Raw genomic sequence first — 23425 nt, 5'->3', positions numbered from 1 at the left:
ATAAAAACAAGACAGTTCTTCAAAAAGAAAGAAAAATCAAACTTTTCCCCTGAAGTTTATTAATTGATCTTGGAATGATATTTTTAAATATACATATAAAATTCTCCTCTATTTTATAGATTTTTCCATTTACATGTTGCAATTATAGCTTGAAAATGGAATAGATGTCCTAACAACAACATCCTGCTAGGAGACTAAAAGCTGAAAGAATCCAACACTCCATTCGTTTGTCAGTCACAGAAAACACATGCAAATACCCCCGGTGCCCAATTCAGGGTCTGTAAATAGCTAAGCACTCACCAATGATGGTACAGCACAGAGCCCTTGAAGAGTTATAGCAAAGTCCTATGTTTATACTTTTTAAACATCACATTTATATTCACAGAAAATGGAAATGAAGTCACTTTTATTTTATAATATGCATGTCATAATAATAGCCATACCTGGTTTTGCTGCATGTAAGTTCTGTTTCTTGTTATCATCAGGATTTCCAGTTCTCCACTGATTTAACACTTCCTGAAAAGACTGGGCCGAAGCTTCTTCATCAAATGAAGCTCCTTCACACAAGAGCCTATCTCTCGAATTTGAACATTCAGCTCTTTTGGTTGTAGTTTCTACCTGAACCAATTAAAAATGAATCGAAGCTTGCTTTATTAAATTTCCCAAATCTTAAAATACAGGTAATACTAATTATTAGTCATTAAAATCAAACATTTTAACATGGAACACAATGGTTTTGTCGTGCTTACTTACAAGTTTTATTGCTGTTTTTAAACTTATTAGCAATTATAAATGTCCTCTTCAAAAATTATTAAAATAAAAACCTACAGACTTGATGAATTGTCATTATGTCATTCACCACTGCCCACCCTACAAAGTTGCAACAGCCTCGTATTCATTCTTTCTACTCCTCCAATCTCCTGCTCCCTGCAATCTTCCTACATTGGAAAAAGCAGGTTTGTTTGTACATTTGTTTGAGTGTAAATCTGATCACACCACTCCTCTGTTCACTTTCTATGCAATTTCCGGTTTCTCCCAGGATGCACAATGCTCTACATGACCTTCAACTTCCTTGCCTTGTATTTCACCTCCTCATGTTCTTCCTTCATGCTACTCTCATTCTTGTAGCTCTGGGAAACCTAGAAGGAGGCTCCTCCACATTTCCACACAGGCTTTTGCCTCACTTCCTTCAGTCTGCTCAAATGTCACCTGCTCAGAGAGTTATTCCCTGATGATCTCCAAATCATGACTATTTCCCCACCACCTCATAATCCTTAACTATTTCAATTTTCTCCTCACAACTTATCTCTGTGTGAACTCATTCTACATATTAGTGCTTTTCTCTCTCCATTAGAATATAATCAGACTGAGGATTTTGTCTTTTCCTCAGTGTCAAGAGTACGGTACCTGGAAATACATAAGTGTTTATTAAGAGTTAATGAAATGAATAAATAAGTTCCATCAATGTATATGAAACACTGTGTGCTTCTTGGCTTAATGATGGTGGAGAAATTAATTCATTATAAAACACAGATCTACTCTGAACACATAGAAGAAAATAAAAGAAGGATTTTTGCAGTTATCTAGTAATCAGAAAACAATAGTCAAATTAGGAAATTTAAGCAAAATAAAAACCACACAACAGCTGAATTACCAAATGTGGATTTCCTACACTAATCAAATTGCTAAATCAAATTGCTAAATCTCCACTGTGCATCTTTTAGACACAAAAACAGAAATCTCTATGTTTAGCCCTTAATTGAAAAATAAGCAGGCAGACTATTGGAGTACAATTGAAAGTAATTATTAAAGATGTGCACAAAAATTTTTAAATACAAGCAAACATCATCTGAGAATCTGTCCGACACTAGACACTGTGTCACAGAAACACTGTTGGTAAGTCCACAATAGAAATAGGTGCAAGGATAATGAATAACTTGAAGTGACATCTGAACTGGATTTCCAAAAATAAAACAAGAATTATATCAACAAAGAGTAAAGAGCAGTATTTCAGAAAGTGGGAAGTGTACATATGCAAAGAAATGGAATCAAACAGCATTGTGGCATAGAAATGGAAGTAGTTTGTGTTGATATGGCAAAAATGGAGGATGAGAAAAATATCAAAGGTGGAAAGATGAACAGGAACAGATCATGAGAATCCTTCCTGCAATACAGACAAAATGTGTTACACCTGTAAAACCATAGAAAGCTCCACACAGTAATGTAGAAAAGGGAATTGAGGAAGAGTAAGTTTGGATGAAGAGAAACAACTTAAAATGCTAGAGCCATGTGGTCTAAAACTCTTTACCTAGGAATTTAAGGATTTTATCATATTGTCATATGCATATAAGCAAAACAAAATTTTCAAAATCATACTTTATATTTTAGGATATACTGGAAAAAATTGAAATAGACTAAATATTGATCAGTGGAAGATGGATTTTAGAAAGTCATTTCACATCCAATAAATGAAGCATTTTATAGCCAATATACAGAATGAGAAAGCTATAGAATGTTTTTATATGCATATAAAAACTATATTGTTAAATGTATAAAAACATGTTTTCAGGGCCTGGAGATCTGGCTCAGTGGTTAAAAGCACTTTCCTAGCACATGTGGGGCCCTGGGTTCAATCCCCAGCACCACCAAAAAAGAAAAAAAAAGTTTGCAGAACAATATGCAAATATATTAACATTTGTATAAAGAAACACACACACACACACACACACAAAAAAAAAACCTAAAAATATGGATTGACTCTAGAAAGGGAGAAAATGAAATGTATTTTCCACTCTATAAAACTTACGTTCTTTCAGAAAATGCTAATTGCAGTATCTGAGATGGCTTAAGGACAGAATAAGTGACAAAACATTAAAAGAGTTTTTAGAGGCAAGCATCTGCTAGCCAGGAAGAAAGTCCTTACCAGGACCCAAGTCTCAGGGTACCTTGATTTTGGACTTCTATGCTACAGAACTGTGAGAGAACAAATTTGTTGTGTAAGTCACTTGGTCTGTGATATTTTTATAGCATCCTGAATATAGTACTATAGTAACTGATTGGATGTATAAGAAGTAAGAGAAAGGACTACAGAAGATCATCTCCTTTTTGGCTTGGAAAGCTAGATATTACTAACATCTATAGATTTGCAATAAAAGGTTTGAGTTTAGTTTGAAGATACTGAGTTTTAGGAGTCTTAAAGGTACTTATACATATCCAGTAAACAATCTGTCAGTATGCTACACAAATGAAGAGACCCCAAAGACTCAGTGGCTCCATATGAAATGGTTTAAGTATGTAGTGATTCTTGTGGCTCTCCAAAGTAGCTCCCTTCACAAGCAATAAATCAGAGATATAAGAAAATTGCATCTCTGAGCTATGCCAATGGTATAACTGCCTTCGATACAGCTAGAGTCTCGTACAATGGCTCTTCAGTGTTTAGTTTAGAACTGTCCTATATTACTTCCACTGAGTCACTGCCCAATTCTAAAAGGCTAGGAAATTTGAAGGAACAAATGGATATCCAATGCTATACATTCACTTACACATTAAGGTATACCTATAAGATATTTTAATATTCTCACTTTTCAGAAGAGAAAACAAAGTATCAAAAAAAAAAAAAAAAAAAAAAAACACTAAGTAAATTCCCCAATATTTAAAAACTAAAAGAAAACAAGCATCATTATCTTGAACTCAGGTTTCAGTCTCTAAAATGTAAGGTCTTTCATGAGGTCATCCCTTTCCAAGTATATACCAGATCAAAATTTGAAGTTTGTTTCCTGCTAAAGAGTTAATAAAATTCTCTTATAAAAATATAGACATGAGCTGATAAAAGCTTTCCTAGCACATCATGGGATCCATAGTCTCCGAGTAACTGAGAATTGGCATAAATCTAGTTTTAAATAACTGTAAAACTGCCTGTCACCTAAAGTGTTTGGCAAAGTTTTGTATTATAAGCCTCTCTGAAATCTGACTAATATACAATTGTTATATTGTACTGTGGTTTTTATTTTGTTTTTTCCAAATACACATTCAATTCCTAATATAGTAGAAATATTCAGATCGTATGGTCAAATGATCATTCAACAAAAAGATCAGTTTCACAAAGAATCCAAGAAATCTCCTTGAAAATGTTTTCATAGTCAAGATACATTTGATTAATTAAAAGCAAATTCATGTTATATACCAAGGTGATATAATCTCTAAACTTCCACAATTCTAGTTATTATATGAACAGCAGTCTCCTTGACTATGTGAGACAAAAAATGTCCTATTACTTTTCCTTGGCTTACCTCAGAGTTGCTCCCCTGAAGGACTAGAGACTTGGGTTTCTGATGACTTTTACTGGTATCTTTTATAGAATTAGTCCCCCCTATGCATTCATCTGGATTAACTTCCTTTATAAATCGATGAGCAACATCCAATACACTGGATAATATTTGAGATTTTGCCTATTAAAAAAGGAACAAAATATGACTAAAGAGACTAATACGTAACTTGTTAACATTAAATCAAAATTTCAGCATTATGACTCATAATATTCAATAAATTTTAATTAATATTTTTAAAGACAAACTGATCTTTTTTGCAATAATTATAATAGTGACAGCTGCCATATACTGAGGGCACTGACTTGGACTCATTCTATTCTAAACATTTTTTAAAGTATATCATTTAGTCCTTCAGGCAACTCGAAACCATAACTATTTTTTTATCTATTTTAGGGATAAAGAAACTAGAGCTTAGTTTAAATAACCAGGCCTTGGTCACATGGTGAGTGGGTGGCAGAGCTGAGAAATGACCCCAGGTGTGTATAATTCTACTGACTCATATCTTTTCCACTGTGCCAACCCCAAATAGATAAGGTGTGTTATTTTGTGCATATTGCAGCTAGAGAACTAAATATATCTTATCTAGTAAGAGCCTGAATAAGCAGTAATGAGTTTTCCTTGGTGATAAAATATCTTTAGAAATTATACACCATTCAAAAGTGCACATAGGAAGTGCCTCTATCTGCAGTTTCCTAGTAAACTCCAAATTGTTCCTCATTTCATGCCTCTGCTCATGAGGTTCACTTACAGGAGTGCCTTCTCTCCTCTGTCCTCATCTTCGCCTCGCAGACTCCTACTTCTCCTTCAAGAATTATTCCAAGTTACTCCCACAGGTCTAAGGACTTCCCTGAACGTTCCTCCTCCCCACCCTCATTATAGCTATAAATCCCTGAACAGCTCTGTGCCAACCCTCATATCTTGCCTTTCCATTACCTTTTGGTATGTCCCATCACACCATATAAATGCACAAAAGGAAAAGCAATATTTTTTAAAAGGTTGTATGGCTACCACAGTGTCTTACAAATAGCACACAGTAAAAAATAAGGTGTGGACAGAGGGAGAAGAGCTAGAGAATTAAATAATTAAGAAAAGGAATTAAAAAACAAAACAAAACAAAAAACTTTGGTCATGTTTCCAGAGGGGCTGACCAGTAAAAGGAAAATCTTGGGCTGGACTTTTTATCTAAAGGGTCTCCTCTCAGCCATTACACTAGTCTGCCTAAGGACTTTGTAGACCTCCGAACCCCATCTGATCTCAAACTAAACTTCCTCCGGAAGATTGAGGATGTTCAGAGGCTCTGAGAGAACCTGGCATTAGGAAGATAAGAAATATGTCTTACTTCTTAGCAAATGTCTGGAAGGCAGAGGAAAAATTCATCAGGGATCAGAAATAATTATTTTGTACTCTCCCTTAGAAACATTCCTAAAATTTTCATCTAGTTACCAATTTAAATAGCTACAATTACACTGAAACCACCCAGTTATGACCTTCTGTAAATCTATTAGGATTCATGCAGTCTGATTCTGGAATAAATTGGTGAACATCAAATTAACTGGTGTTATTTCACACTGAATTAACGAATCACCTATGAAAATCTGACAAATGTGACCTATTCACATATATTGCTCTCAGTACTGTGGTATTTGCTCCAAAATTTTCCAGTGATTATCAAAAAGTCATATAGATCTATATAGTCTTCAGTTTTGACAGAATTTCAATCCAGTGCTAATGCTCCAGATTTTCAGAAATACCTACATATTAACCAATACTTTTAAAAGAGAGTAATCCACATAAGCCTAATTTTAAATTGCTTAAAATAACGATTTGTGGATTTTAAAGGCATTTAAGATGTCTAGTTTTCCTTACAACTAAAAGCAATAGTACTGTTATATAAAATTACCAAGGTAAAATTATCAAATATATATTTTTAAATAACACAAAACAAAGATTTTTTTTCCTGTCTTAAAGTGAATCCTGCTCTTGATATTCTAATAATTTTTAGCTAACATGTTAAAAAAACTCAAAAATATCAAAAGCTTTTAAGTTAAATTTTCTGCTAAAAAAGAAGATAAACATCATGGATAATTGACAAAATTGAATGTTATATCTGAAATATCTGAAAGTCTTATTAATTTAGTAAATAACTGAGATAAACAAAATCCAATAAATGGGAATATTCTTTCATAGAAAATAATATACATTAAAATATAACTTTCCTCCTTTGTAAGACTGTGTATGTATACTTTTTTCTCTTCATTTTAATTAATCATACAAGGAAAGAGGACAGACACCTATGATCTCTTTTACATAGACAAGTACTTGGAAGTTCAGAAAGTCTAGGTCAATGTCAAACAGCTGCAGAATCTTGGGACTTGAATTAGAATAAGTCTTCTTCTAACCTAACTCTTTTTGTGTACTGGTTCTCATTAGCCTTCATGACACAGAAAATGTAATTTACATTCATTTCCTGAAAATGGACATGTTACATTTTTTTCTAATACATTTAAACATTATTCTGCCCTTTAAAAAATAAAACTCCATAAAACTATAATTCTGTATATGATTGCCTATGCAAAAATTAGGTGGTTTGGGTTTTGTTTTTAACTTGTTTTTACCTATCCATTTTTATATTTGACCAAATACATAAAAATAAATTTTAGTTCCCCATATTAAAATGTAGGAAATAGAGGTTACTCCCAATTCATAAAACATAATTCCCATGAAGAATTACTGTCAGTCATTGAGGACACTGTCCTGAAAAATTTTGTACCTACTTAGAAAGGCATACAAATTTACAACACAAAATACATTACCTTTCACTCAATAATCTATCATTTTAAATAATAGTCAATGAACAGGAATGTAAAGAATATTACAATATTTAAAATAGATAAATGACTATATTAAGTGTAACACAATGCCATATATTAACAAAATACTTTTGAATTTTAAAACTCAACTCAAAGATAGTTTCCTTTTCATCTCCTAAATGTGAAAATTTAATTATAGCAATACTGCTAGGCAGCAATAGGAAGAGACTGAAAACATATAAAATTAACTGTGCAACTGCACTACATGTTCAAGAGTGTTTTAAAACCAAACCAAAACAGCCTTCAGGGCATATAGTAAATCATGTATTTCACTGTAGGATAGAAACTTAAACTAGAGCCAAAGAATATGATTTACTACCAGTATTTCCAGATTTCCCCACATCCTTCACTATACTGTGTGATGGTAGGATTTCATCTGGTAACTGTTCTAAAATTCTTACCTGAACGTTTTTTTTTTTTTTCCCCCTAGAATGATATTATCTTTCAAATTACACTCTAGAAGAATTCATCACTCTGGCAATGTATCATTAATCAAAGTAAAGAGTATAGCATTTTGGAATGGATGGCACCTTGTAAAAGTTAAGGTCCAAGAGCAAAAGTTTCCATTTGGTTAGAAAAATGAGGTACTTTATGGTAGTATCAGTGTTTCAAAACAGTAACTACCATTGTCATCCCAATTGCGAGCTATTCAGCAATAAATATTAATGATCCTGTTGACATAGCCCTACCTTCTTATGTGATCCAGAAGTTTCAGCTCAAGGAAGTTCACACATAGTTTATACTTATGTTACTTGGCAAGTTTGAAAAAGGTGGGAATCTCTCCTTTCATACTTCTAGCTTTCATTTACTTTCCAGTTGTAAAAATTTAGGAGAGATTTATTGCAAACCCAGTTTTGCATAAAAAACTGAAGATTCTAGACTCTGCAGAAGAGTTCTATAATTTCATGTGACTTCTCTTTACAAATAACTATGAACATACACCCATACATACACACATACAGAGAAACACAAATTGTCAAAGAAGAACTTCAGAAACATCATAAACCTATTGGTGGCAGTGACTGTTGAATATGGTTTGGGACTTTAATAGATGAAATAACTTTAGGAAGATCAAGTTATATATTAAATTTACCTGTTAATAAGTACAACTTAAAAAAAAAGTACAACTTATAACGTTTTATGTATAAGTGAAAAATAAATTTAAATTAAAAAACTTGAATTTAAAAAATAAACTTGATTCAAATTTTTAGAAATTAAGTACATATAAATAATTTCTTTAAAAAAAAAAAAAAAAAAAAAGAACATGACTTTTGAAAACACCTCCTTCTCATTTGGGAATATTTTCCCAAGCACAGTTTGTTCTGGTTTCTTTGATGGGCGTTACCTCACATGCAGGTGGGAAAAGGGGGGATGATATCTGCATAACTCTGGAGTCCTATTAGTTCTTAAGTTTTTCTTTTCCAGCATTTTATTGTTTTAAAGTAATCAGGAACAAGCTTTCTTACAGTTAAACCAAAACTTAGCAATAAATTAAGACAATAAAAAAAGATGGAAATCTATAGAAATGCCTCCTCTTAGTACAAGTTCTGATTATTTTAATGGCTTCACTGAGTTGATGTACCTAGCAAAGATGAGTACAGATAAGAAATTGCAGACACCTCATCCCCATTCAAAACAACTGATTAATAAGGGAGACTAAATCTTAATACAGGTTTTGTTTTGAAATTCCAGTTGTTATGATTTCTGTTAGAAAGCAAGTCTTGCAGTATCTACATCACAGAGAAGGAAGTCCTCAGCGTGAATACTAGGGTTTTAACTAGGATTGCCAACTCGTTTTGTTGGGGTTCCCAAAACAAAGTACCATAGGATTTAAATGACCTTCCCTGAACCCTAATTTTCTTTCAAATCTCATGAATTAGGTGGGGAATTTTCCAGAATGAAAAGATATTTAGGAATCATGTAGTGTTAATCAGCAACACACATGTACTAAAGAATTATGCTTTAGTTTTTAGTAAAATAAACTTTTTAAAAAATTAAATCTCATCAAAACATTGTTCAAGATTTATTTGTTAAAAAAAAAAACACTACAGATAATCTTAGTACAAATTTATTCCCTAAAAATAAACTTTACTCAACTCTGAATTTTCTATGAAGCTTAAAAAGAGAGATATCCATAAGTGATTTGATCAAAGGTTTCATCTAATCTACTATTAGGAACAGAAGGAAAAAAGAAAAAGTTAACTTTGGGCCAGGAAGAAAAGTACAAAGTTGAAAAGAAAAGAAAAAGGCAGGAATTTCCATAAAGCAGACGACAGGAAAAGACAGAATTTGAGGAAATTTTTCTATATAAATTCATAAAGAAACAAGAGAAAACTAAATATTTATATGGTGAAAGAAAATTGTGATGGGGGAGACTCACAGCAGAATCATGTTCTTAAATCCAGTTCTGTTCATCATATTTATAAAAACAGATATGGTATTTGCATGAGTAGTACAACAAATCAATGGTATAGAAATAGCTACTTACTGTGCACTTATTGCAAGCTAGACAGAAATCAAATCCTGGAAGTGTAAAATTCATGTGGCTGAAGTTTATTGCTTATTCCAGCAACATATAACTTTAAGCAGAACTTAAGAGATTCTTAGATTTACCTTTCCTGTAAAGGTCTGATTTTTATCAGTTTTTATTAATCAATGATTTATACATTATTATGCCTCCTTGATACACAGAGAAAATAAAAATGAGCAAATTTCATTTGTAAATGAAATTTATTGTTCAATAAATGATGCCAAATATAACTAATATAACTAATCTGGATTTGATATTTAGTACAATCATAAAATAACATCTGAAAATATTGAAATAAGACACATGCAAAATCCAGTTAAAATATTTTAAAATAAGACAAGATAACACATTATGTAATAGCTTGAAAAGTAATGTATCATCAAAAATTTTCATTACCTGATGTCAAGGAAAATAGCATGATTTAGAGATAAATAATTGTGCCTTTTAAATTTGATTATAATTATAAAAAATTCTACTTAGCAATCTTAAAAGTGAGCAAGGATAGCAAAAAAGCCACACAGGAAATTCACACCTGCACTCTTGCTTTCTACTTGCAGTTTTGATGCCATATAATTATGCACTATATTAATTATCTTAGCAAGTACTTACTATTGTTTTCAACTAATATTACATGTATAATTCATCTAGATGAGTTGGCTGTTCTCAGCGATTATTCCTATTTGAGCTACATGAAGAACAAATGATTTTATATGCAATGATTTGAATAACAGATTTTTCAACATAGAGGGGAAAACTCACAAACAAATAGCAATCAAAAATTTGCCATATTTGGCTTTTAAACATAGTATTGCTCCTGCATCACAATTGGACAATTTTTACCCCATAAAGACCAATGAACATAAAATATAGCAAACAAAACTACTGTAAAACTTCCCAAACTCCCTGGGAAAAAATTGTGAGCCAACATAGGGAGCACCTGCAAATTATAAAGGTTCCTCAAATATCCCAACATCAATATCATTGAGTAAAGTTCAGACATTTTGTTAGACTAATGACCTTTACAGTCCCCTCCAAATTTGATATTCTATTATTCTTTATCTGGATTAGGAGGAAGTCAGTATTTTTAAACATACTCTGATAAATTGAGCTCTAAAACTTTAATTCACCATTTTATATCAAAAGCCTTCCAAAATATGTATTACTATGCCACTCTTGAAAACAGTCCTAAGTACATAATGCCATATTGTCAACTACAGGCACTATGTTGACCAGCTGATCCCCAGGGCTTATTCATTTTGGTAACTTTGACTTCATACCCATTGAATAACATCCCCCCAATTTCTTCTCCCTCTTCTCCATCAGCAACACTATTCTATTTCTGCTTCCGTAAGGTTGACTAATTTAGATATCTCATAGAAGTGGAATTATGCAATATTTGTCCTTTTGTACCTTACTTATTACACTTAGCATGTTTTCTAGGTTCACGTTAAGTATTTTTACCACATGCACACATAGCACATGCACACAACGAAGGGACACAGGAAACTTGTAGAGGTAATAGATATGTTTATTGCCATAATTGTAATGATGATATGTCAAAATCTATCATTTTTATACAGTAAGTGCAAGTTTTTATTTCAATTATACCCAATAAAACTGTGGGGGAAAAATTCCTGAAATATAATAGTAATCTTTTCAGTAATTCTTTGGATTCATGATCATTAATGTAATTTAGTTTTCTAGGCATTTAATGTAAATGATGTAGGCATAGGTTTGAATTTCTACTAATATTTCATCCTGATTAATAATGCTTGATGTAAGTAGCACCTGCTATAAGGAGAGTACTTCAATGTCTGTTGTTAACTTCAGAGTTCTGAGTTACATATATGAGTTCTAAAATATCCCCGTTAACACAAACTTCACAGGCACACCCTCCTCTATCTTTGAGATTGATTTAGGCCATCTCTGATTGATTCAGGTCTTATACTTTAGCTAAGCTCTCTATTGTATTTGTTAGTCTGTACGTGCTTTTATATGTATATAAAGTACATATATATGTACATATATACTCCCTAAATTATTTATGTTCTCACCTCTTTACCAATGTTGCAATCACTTTGGAATACAGTCTGACAGTTCCCCAGTCAATAATAGAGTGACCATATAATTTAGTATTTCTACTACCAGTGATCTAGTCAAGAAAAATTAAAGCCATAAGTGCATGCAAAAATTGTATACAAATATTCATAACAGCATATTCATAGTAGTCAAAAATGGAAACCACCTAAATATCTATTACACAGTGAATGAATGAATTATGTGTTATATCCATACAATGGAATGTCATTGGATCCCAAAAATAAATGCAATACTGAAATGTGATACAACATGAAAGAACCTTGAAAACATTAAGCAAGTAAAAGAAGACATTCATAAAAGACTATATATATATTATTCCTTTGTTATAGAGTACTCAATATAGTTTAATCTATAGAGAAAGTAGATTAGCAGATGCCAAAGGATGGGGGGAAGGATCAGATAATGGGAAGATGAGGATGGTAGCAAAAGGGTATGAAGTGGAGTGTTTTTTTTGGTTTGAGTTTTTTTTTTTTTTTTTTTTTTTTTGGTGGGGGGGAGTACCAGAGGTTGAACTCAGGGGCCTGCAACCACTGAGTCACATCCTCAGCCCTATTTTGTATTTTATTTAGAGATAGGGTCGCACTGAATTGCTTATCACCTCACCATTGCTGAGGCTGGCTTTGAACTCTCAATCTTCCTGCCTCAGCCTTCCAAATTACTAGGACTACAAGCACGTGCCACCATGCCCGGCTGCTTTTTTGTTTTTTGTTTTTTGTTTTTTTTGAGGTGACATAATGTTCAAAAATGAATTGTGCTGATAGTTTACATATCTGTGAATATGCTAAAATCCACTTAATTATACACTTTGAATAAATGTATGGTATATGAATGATATCTTAATAAAGCAATTTTTCAAAAAATCTTGTAACAATTCCTGGGCAAGTGTTTTTCATTGATTTTTGGGTGTCTCATCAGTCTATTTTTTGAAATTCTAATCAAAGATTTAAGGGCACTCTGACCAGGAGGTCTGCACCAGTTAACTAAACATTCAAATTCTCAATCCTCTATTGGCATCTGTCTATTCAGAAGGACAAGGGCAGGAATATCAGCTGGCAAGCAAGCAAGCAGCCCTTGTTCATTTTTGGTGGGAGTCTTGCAGGAGTTAAGGAAGAGGAACAGCTCATATAGTGAAGAGTATAGCTGGTTCAGAATTTTTATTTCCCACCAGGGCCCATCTTAATATCATGGTTTCCAAAATCTCACAGTAGATGTGCTAATTACAAAGTGCATTACACTCAGAGAGCTCTTTTCACCCAAAGTATGCATAGTTTTTCTGTTCAGACAAAATTTGCCAATCAGATGTTTTACTGACCATTAAGTGTATTGCCTGGGAAACTTTTTCTGCTTCCCAGAAAAAGAGCTAGAAAGTCAGCTAAAGCTCAAACTCTGAAGCTTAAGAGGAATAGCTTTTGTCTTAACGTAAACATGGCACATTAACATAAATTATTTTAACTAATATTTGGTCAATAAATTCTTAAGATTTCAAAATTAAAAGACAGTCAAACTTTGTAAGCTAAATCATAATTTTAAGTCATCTCAGAAGCTTGATCATATCATTAGAGACCCATTCATATTTTAATTCATTTAAATATTGATTCAAACAGATCAGGTACAGACACTGAGAATCAAGTGGTGAACAAGACAGAAATAATCTTTCTAACATGATTTGAAATTTATCAGAAGTACAAAAGAATGAAGTTGAAAGCAATGTACTTTTAGAAAATCCTTGGAATTTTTAAAAATTCAGTATGACAAATCATGCTGAAGAGCAGTGCACAGAGACTAAAGTGAAAAGAATTAGCATCATTCATATTTAAGAAACAAGTTTAAAAATGACAAGCATCAGTTGTCCCTATACATTTTAACTCTCTTAAGTACAATATTAACTAGAATTTCTAAATAGCAGGTTTATATTTTTTCAGGATATTTTTGTAACCTGGACTCTTAAATCATGTGAGTTCATAAAAATTCAATTTGAGAATATTCACATATTTTATTGATGACTTTGGGAGAAAAAATTGAGCATGCTCTGCTCTGCCCTTTCTGGGCTCTCTTAAGCACTGCCTGCCAGGGATGTATTATCTAGATATCCATCACATTTGGAGTAGACTCTTCCCTACCAAGAGTAAATGTCTACAGCTTGGGGAAAACACATTCGGTACAAGAAGGCATCAGGAAGTTAAATTTGTCTTAATACCCATGTCACAATCACTAATCCTGATTGTGTCAATAATGATGAAGTAAATATTTTCATTTCTACCTTCTGACTCCAATATTTATTTCTCAATTGGTTCATGATTTGGAAAGCAAAGAAAAATACACTATATACTAACCTTCAAAGATCCCAATGAACTCTGAAATTATGCTAACAATTACCTGTAATTTTACTCTGAACTCCGTATTTTCATGTTTCCACAGAAAATAATTGCTGAGATTTTCCTCCCTGAGTTTTTACTAGAGAGTGCTCTGAGAACAACACTTCTAAGTAAATAAAGCAAGGGATATTGGACAAAGAGAAAGCCAACTCCAAAGCCAACCACAAAAGAGGAGTTGTAAAGGCCAATCAGATTGTTCCAAATTCATGCAAGGGAGCTGTTGGGATTCTACTTATGATTTGGATGTCCCTACCAAAACTCATGTTGAAACTTAATCCCCATTGTGAAATATTAAGAGTTGGGACCCTGTGAGATCTTTAAGAGGTCCAGAGGACAGAGACCTCATGAGTAAACTAATCAATTCATTGATTAAAAGATTAATCGACTAACAGGTTTATCTTGAGAGTGGGTTTAGTATAAAAACAGGTCAGGCCCTGTGTCTTCCATCCACCACTCTTAGCACACGATGTCCTATATGTCCTGAGGACTCTATATAGAGAGTTCATGTCAGCAAGAAAGCCCCACCAGATGCAGTCCCGCAAGTACCCAGCCTCCAAAACCATGAGCTGAGTAAATTTTTATTCTTTACAAATTACCCAGTTTATGGAATTTAGTTAGAGTAAAAGAAAATAGACAAAGACAAGACTATCTCCAGGAGGGATATAACTGAAGAAGCGGCAAAGGGCACCCTGGGAAAGGGCAATTCCTGGGAAGCTCTTCAATGGTAGACCATCAGCAGACATGCTCTGGCGGCCAGGGAAGTGGACCTATGTACTCAAGAGTAGGTTCTGAGGTCTGCTGTCACATCTACATATTCATAGGCACAGCATTTAAAACTAGCCCTAGTAAAATCATCATATTGTCCCAAATGACGAGCAATGATCTGAAAATGCTGTGTTATTCTTAATATTAACAGGATAGTGATAATGTGATGCCTAAAAGCTAATACTGGTCATTATCAATTAAAGAAATCTACTGTAAAGTTATCATGCATAATCTGTATTTTGACATTAACTGAGGTTGAATCCAGTAATTATTTTCCTGCAAGTTTGCTCAGTATACATTACCAATTATATTCATATTTATAAGGCATCCCTTTCTTTTGAGAAAAAAAGGGTTCATACTGGAAAACATAGGAATTCAACCTTGATTTTTCTCATTGATTACTAAATGTCCCCCTTCAAGGGTTCTTTATCCAGTTAAGAACATTTTCATTTCAATTAAGAAAAGATACCACAATCTATTGATTTATCAATCTAACCTCCCTTGAGCATACCACACTCTTCACAATAGAATGCCTTTTGTTTGTCTACCCCAATCTCCTTTTCCCTCTGATTAACATTGTCTCTTCTGTATGATTATATGTTGTTAGAAGGAAATAGGATTGCCCCATATATTAAGAACTTATTTATCATCTGGGAAAAAAACAACCCTTCATCTCAACCCTCAGTGTTGACAATTTTCTAAATACAGAAGTTTATTTTTTACTAAGTAATCCCTCTCATGCGTCTATGCTTTGTTTTGCAGATAATTAACTATTTAACAGAGGTTGGAGAAGGCAAATAAACTGGAAATGTTTGAATCACTGCCAAGTATAAATCAATCATAAGTCAAGAGAAACACCCTTTGAAATTATAATGTTAGTCAACATGGATATCGTAACTGTTTGCTTTCAATTTTTCAGGGATTTATCTCTTAAGTAAAACAAGATATGCTAGTACAAAATGGCCCACAGTGACTGAATCACAAGTCTAACTGGGCTGTAGAATAGCTGCTGAAATGGTTTGTAGCTATCAAATTTGGCTGCATTTTATAATAACCAGAAGTGGCATCAGAGGTTAAAGAATATAGAATATAACAGCTGTTAGCCTAGAAAAATGCACTTTTTATACAGTAATGCTTACTATTCACCCATCAGATGTTTGCCCTGACTTCTCAAATTATGTATGATTTCAGCAGTCAACAAAGCCTGGTGACTTTAATAATTTCCAAAATGGTGAAAACTGCAAATGCAGTATGACTGGCCAAAGAGGGCTATGCTGAAAAGGACTGGCACACATGACTGACCAGGAGGCCATTGAGACCAAGGCACAACAAGGAGAACTTTAGTGCAAAAAGAAGCAGGGTGGGAGTGGGAGATGAGGAGATAATGGAAACCAGGGGAGAAAAAAGGCGAATTGACTGAAAAACTACAAGGTTAAAGGAGGACAGCAATAGGAGGAGAAGGACAGAAAACTAAAGGGACAACTGAAGCCAAGATGTGATGACAGAGAACAGGCAACATAAAAGAACAAGGAAGCACCAGCCAGAACAATGACCCTCTTAGGGGGGATGTTGGGTTAGTCAGCTAGTCAAGGGCTCTTTCTTATTCGGTGTTAAAATCACAGGAAATCAAAATCATGGGCATGATTATGAATAAAATGTGGAACTGTATTCAATAAACTTTATTTACTAAGATGAGAGCATGTAAAACATTTTGAAAAGATTCCTTTCAAAAAACAAACTTCACTATTCATTATTACCTGTATTTAAGAAATGCAACAATTTAAGGTGCATACATGTACATACAATATACATATTCATAGTGCAATGAATGCTAGTGCCAATCATGTCAACATGCCCATCTCCTCACATACTTAACTTTTCTGTTTTCTTGTAGTAAGAGCAACAATATACACATAATGGAATACCATTCAGTCATAAAAAGGAGAAAGTGCAATTCTCAACAACCTGAAGGACATTATGCAAGTGAAATATGCCAGGCACAGACCGAAAAATACTGCCTGATTTCACTAACATGTGGAAGCTTAAAAAATAACTTTTTGATTTATAATTTTGTTTTCTGAATAAATAGACAGACTTCCTTAAATTATCTGGAAAATATTGTCTCCTTCAGAGTTCTTCATTCCCTACATATCTTAGTGGGTGAAATGTGGTTATATAAAAACAGTAAGAGCAACATAGGTTTAGTTTCCAGTACAGGAGGTCTGTGCATGTTTTACAAAGTACTAATATCACAACTCCACTTTCCTAGTAGAAAATGTACTTCCCAGGGCTTGCCTAAAGAGAGTGGACACTACACAGGAGAGCAGTATAAAGAAGCAACACAAACACCAAAGAGACGTTGTTTTTTATTGATTACCTAACATTTTCGTACATATAAATAAATATAAATAAATATGTGTATGTATAAATATATAGAGGGAGGAGAGAGAGAGAGAAAGAGAAAAGAACTCCTATATTTGGAAAAAACCTATCAAGGATCCATGGTAGTTGATATGCTCTTTGAGTTTTATACTTACATAATTCATTCATGCTAACTTTTAGAGATGAATGTGTGTTCTATAATCTGAGATTCACCGGGAACTTAAAGATCATCTTACTATTTGTGGCTTACCAACCTTTCCTCTTCTGTAATCAAAACTAGGAAATGTGATGCTGACAGAATTACACGCTTTCACCACAAAAATTTTAAAAAAGAAAGAAAAAGAAATTGGTGGTGTGAAGTGATTGCTATGCTCATTAGCTTGACTTTGGAGATTGTTTCACAAAGTATATGTCTATCAAAACATCAGATTGCATACCTGCACACCAACTGTATATAATTGGTATTTGACAATTATTGCTCAATAAAGAGAGCAAATAGTTTACAGGTTGCTACAAACATTCTGCAAAGATACTGTCTTAATCAAAGGAACTCTGTGTAAGAAAGACTATTTTCAATTACAAAATAGCATGTGTCATGCAATACACACTTAATAAACCTTTTCTCACTTCCCCAATCAATTCTATGTTTAAAATTGTATAAGACTGTAATACACAAATATCCCATGATAATGATGCTAATATAAAAGAGAAAATGTCTAGAAAGCATCCTCTATGCCATGTTGCTTTTAGTAAGCATGGTGTAACCACAGCACAGTCCAGTTGTGTGTGTGTGTGTGTGTGTGTGTGTGTGTGAGAGAGAGAGAGAGAGAGAGAGAGAGAGAGAAGAGAGGGTGAAGGGAGAAAGAAGACAAGGGAAAGAAGAACCAAACGCAGATCTATTCTGAAGCTCGAATCCTGAAGTTAAAAGAAGGAGCCAAGTCTCATTATTCTTAATTTTCTATAACAAGCAAGCACAATACTTCAATTTACTGAGTGGTAACTCAGGAAATTGTACTGAATAAATAAATCATTGACTGTAACCCCAGCAGCTCAGGAGGCTGAGGCAGGAGGATTGAGAGTTCTAAGCCAGCCTCAGCAAAAGTGAGGCTCTAAGCAACTCAGTGAGACCCGTCTCTAAATAAAATACAAAATAGGGCTGGGGATGTGGCTCAGTGGTCGAGTGCTCCTGAGTTCAATCCCCATTAACACCCTCCCAAAAAATAAAATAAAATAAAATAAATCACTGAATAAAAATTCCCAGTAAGATCATACAGTGAAGTAGTTATACTATTTACCTTCAAAGTTGACAGCATATAGTTAATTCTTTATTATTTGTAAATTAATTAGACTTGCTTGTTTAATTAATAAGTTGAGTTTATGTTTTAAGTTTTCGATTTTCTCCACTGAGTCTTTCTGAAATGAACACATATAAATTGTACAAATTAACAGGTTTCACTGTGACATTCCCATTTTTGCGTATATCATGCGTCATGTTCAGCATCCCTCTACCTTCCCTTGTCCTCCCGTCTCCCCCACCCGCTCCCAGTCCTCTTCCTGTTTACTAATAGTCCCTCTTCTACTTTCGGGTTCCATTTTTCATTTTTTTGTTTTAGTTTTCACATATGAGAGAAAATGTGATATTTGTTTGTTTTTTCATGTCTGGTTTATTTTGCTTAACATGAAATCCTCTGGTTCTCCCCATCCTGTGAATGACATGATATATCTGCTTCACCCATTCATTTGTTGATGGGCACCTCCACCACAGCTGCTAAAAATAGTGCTGCAATAAAAATGAGGTTACAAGTATCTCTTTTGTGTGCTGACTTCATTTCCTTCACATATGTACTCAGGAGTAGTGGAGCTCATATTGGAGTTCTATTTTTAGGTTTTTGAGGAACTTCCATTCTGTTTTCCAGAGTGACTCTACCGATTTACATTCCCACCAACAGTCTAAGAGGTTTCTTTTACTCCACATGCTGGTAAGCATGTGTTCCTCCTCCTCCCCCTCCTCCTCCTCCTCCTCCTCCCCCTCCTCCCCCTCCTCCTCCTCCTCCTCCTCCTCCCCTCCTCCTCCTCCTCCTCCTCCTCCTCCTCCTCCCTCTCTCTCATACTAACCACCCTGAGGGAGGAGATATGAAATCTCAATTTTTTATTTGCATTTCCCCTGCTGGCTAAACATATCAAGCATTTTCATCTTTTTATTAGCCATTTGTATTTCTTCTTTCAAGAAATTTGTTCAAATCATTAGCCCATTTTTATCAGATTACTTATAATTTTGTTGTGAAGTTTTTTGAGTTCTTTATATATTGTGGATATTAACTCCCTGTCAGATGAAGAGTGGGCAAAAATTTTCTCCCATACTATAGGTTGTTTCTTCATTCTGTTGATTGTTTCCTTCGATTTGCAACAGGTTTTAATATGATGCAATTCCATTTGTCCATTCTTGCCTTTATCTCCTATTGGAGTTCTATTCGGAAAATAATTGCCTGTGACAATACATGGAAATGCTTCCTTCATACTTTCTTCTACTAGTTTCAAAATGTCAGGTTTTACAATAAGGTCTTTGGTCCATTTTTATATTGATTTTTATACAGGGTGAAAGGGGTCAAGTTTCACCATTCTACATGAGGATATCTAATTTTCCCAGCACCATTGGTTGAAGAGGCTGTACTTTCTCTAACTTATGTTTCAGGCACCTCTGTTGAGAATCAGTTGGCTGTAGATGTGTGAGTTTATTTCTCAGCCCCCTATTCTGTTTTGTTGGTCGGTATTTCCATTTTTATGCCAATATGCCATGCTGGTTTTGTTACTTCGGCTCTGTAATATGTTTTCAAATAGGTATTGTGATGCCTGCAGTATTGCTATTTTTATTCATGATTGCTTTGGCAATTCAGGGTCTTTGGTACTTAAGGTATAAATTTTAGAAACATTTTTTCTAGTTCTGTAAAGAAAGTTATTAGTATTTTGATGGATATTGCACTGAATCTGTAGTTCACTTTGGGTAGTAGGTCCATTTTAACAATGTTAATTCTCCTTATCCATGAAATTGGCAGGTTTTTCTACCTTCTGTGTTTTTCTCTTCAGTGTTTTGTAATTTTCATTACAGAGGTCTTTCCTCTACTTAGGTATTTTTTATGGTTAGTGTGAATGAAATTGCTTTCCTTATTTCTTTTGCTGCAAGTTCATTATTGATATATAAATAAGCTACTGATTTTTGTATGTTGATTTTGAAAACAGCTACTTTACTGAATTTATCAATTCTAAGAATCTTTTGCTGGAGTCTTTAGGTGATTCTAACCATATCAGCAAAGAGGGATGATTTGACTTCTTTCTTTCCTGTTTGTGTCCCTTCTCTTCCCTTCTCCTGCCTAATCACTCTGGCTAAAATTCCTAATACGATAAAAACAATGAGAGTGGGCACCTGGCTTTCAGTTTTTCCTAATTCAGTGTGATGCTGGATATGAGTTTGTCACAGAGTCTTTATTTTGTTGAGGTATGATCCTTCTGTAACTAATTTTAGCAGGATTTTTATCATGAAGGCATGTGGAATTTCATCAAAGGCTTATTCTGTATCTATTGCAGTAATCACAAGTTTTTTGTTCTTGGTTTTATTTATGTGCTATATTTATTGATTTTTGTATGTTGAACCATTTTTACTTGCCCAAAATGAAATTAACTTGATAATTTTTTTTTAAAAAAGCATCAGCTCCCTAATGTACTGTGGATTTGATTTATAAATATTTTTCTGAGGTTGGTTGGTTGGTTGGTTTTTCAGTACTGGCAACTGAACACAGGGATTCATCCATGTGAAGCAAGCCCGACACCATATATATTTTTTTTTTATTTTGAAACAAGAGCTCACTAAGTTGCCCAGGCTGGCCTCAAATTTGTAATCCTTCTGCTGAAATTCAGCTTCCCAAGTAGCTGAGATTATAGGTGTATCCCATAGCCAAGCTATAGAGGAAATGTTGCATCTAAGTTTACAAGAGATATTGTTCTGTAGTTCTTGTGTGTACGTGTATGTGTCCTTATCAGGTTTTGGTAAGCTAATAGAATAGACTGGGGAGCTTGGTGTTAGTTCTTTAAAAATCTAGAGAAATCTAGAAGTGTGGCCATTTGGTTCTGGCATTTGTTGGGAGATTTTTATTATTAACACAGTCTCATTCCTAGTTATTGGCAGATTTGGATTTTTTTTTAATTCTCTTGGTTCAGTTTTGGTGATCATACATGTCCAGAATTTGTCCATTTCTTTTAGATTTTCCAATTTACTGACATACAGTTTTTCAAAATATTCCCTAATGATCTCTTGCATTTCAGTGGTATCTATTACAAAATATCCTTTTTCATTTCTAACTTAAATTTTGATTTTCTCTTTTCCTTTGGTTACTTAAGTTAAAAGTTTATCATTTTTTCTTTATTTTTTCAAAGAACCAACTCTTTGATTGATCCCTTGCATTGTTCTTTTAGTCTGTATTTGATTTTATGCTCTTATTTTTATTCTCTTTCCATATATTGATTTGGGGTTTGATTTTTTTATTCTTTTGCTAAAACCTTGAGATGCATCATTAGGTTATTTATGTAAGATCATTCTGGCTTAATTTACTCATTTGGTTTTGGGTTTTCGTTTTAATGTAAGTACTCATTTCAATAAACTTACCTCTTGGTACTGCTTTTGCTCTAAATCACAGGTTTCATTCAGTATGTTGAGTTTCCATTTTCATTTGATTCTAGGAATTTATGGATTTCCCCTCTGATTTATTCAATGACACTGTTCATTCAAATGCATGTGGTTCAATATTTATATGATTGCATAATTTCTGTATTTTCTTTTACTGTTGATTTCTCATTTCTTTCTCTTTTGATTTGAAGAGATACAAGACATTATTTATATTTTTTGAATTTGTAAAGACTTGCTCTACAGCCGTAGTTTTATTTGGAAAAAGTTCCATATGTTGATTTAAATAAAAAGATTATTCTGGATCAACTACTCTGCAATTCCTATTAAGTCCATTTGATATATAGTACAAATTTATTCTGATGTCTGTTGATTTCTTTTGCCTATCTATTGGCAAAAGGGGTGTATTGAAGTAATTCACAATTATTAATCAGGGTTCTATCTCTCTTTATGTCAAGTAGTACTTGTTATAGAAAATTGGGTGCTCTGACACTAATTGCACAGATAGTCATTAAATAGCTTCTTGACCAATTGTTCCCAGGACTCTATGTAGTCACCTTTGTCTCCTGATTTTGTTATAAAGTCTGTTTTGTCAGATCTAAGTATAACTACTACTATTTGTTTCCGATATCATTTGCTTGAAATATCATTTACATCATTCTTACATCTACATTCTTACATTTACATCACTTTTAGTCTGCATTTGTCTTTGCAGTTGAGGTGTCCTTGCATGCAGCAATTATCATTTAGATATGAAGTGTCCACCAAATGATTACACGTGAGACAATGCAAGAACGTTCAGAGATGAAATAATTAGATTATAAGCATTTTAATCTAATTAATGGATCAACCAACTGATATCAACTGAAATAACAGATATGGATTCACTGGGTGGTAAATAAAGGCAGGTAAGGTTCAGCTGAAAGGAGTAGGTCACTGGAGCCATGCCTTTGAGTGGAGCTCTCTGTTTCCTGGTTGCCATGTTCTGAGTTGCTTTCCTCCCATACTCCCTTCCACCATGATGTTCTGCCTTATCTCAGACCTAAACCTATGGTGTCAATTAGCCATGGACTCAATCTCTAAATCCATGAGCCAAAGTAAACTTTTCCTCGCTAACTTGCTCTTTTGGATATTTTGATCACAATAATGAAAAAGATAACTAAGACACAGCATATTGTTTATTCTTGTTTTTTAAACCAATGTGGCTAATTTAATTCAATCAACACTTTTAATTGATGATTTGAGATGATTATTTACATGCAGAATTATTATTGAAAGGTATGGACTTCTAGTCACTCCATTGATTTCTTTCTGGTGATTTTGAATATTCTATATATGTTTCTTTCTCTCTTATTCATCTTATATTTTTGATGTTTGATTATATTAATAATGTTTTATTC

General features: G+C 33.6%; 1 protein-coding gene across 1 annotated transcript in view; it reads right to left on the bottom strand.

Moving 5' to 3' along the window:
- Window positions 1–23425, bottom strand: part of ZBBX (zinc finger B-box domain containing) — a 175089-nt gene that overhangs the window by 110576 nt on the left and 41088 nt on the right. The window contains exons 8-9 of the mRNA XM_079101028.1: window positions 4290–4448; window positions 444–618 (exon numbers count right to left, since the gene is read on the bottom strand). Of these exons, the coding sequence (XP_078957154.1) occupies window positions 444–618; window positions 4290–4448 (334 nt within the window). The remainder of the gene's footprint in view (window positions 1–443; window positions 619–4289; window positions 4449–23425) is intronic.

Source organism: Sciurus vulgaris, assembly GCF_902686455.1.
Source record: "Sciurus vulgaris genome assembly, chromosome: 10".
Classification (NCBI taxonomy): Eukaryota; Metazoa; Chordata; class Mammalia; order Rodentia; family Sciuridae; genus Sciurus; species Sciurus vulgaris.
This window is presented reverse-complemented; position numbering and strand designations above follow the sequence as displayed.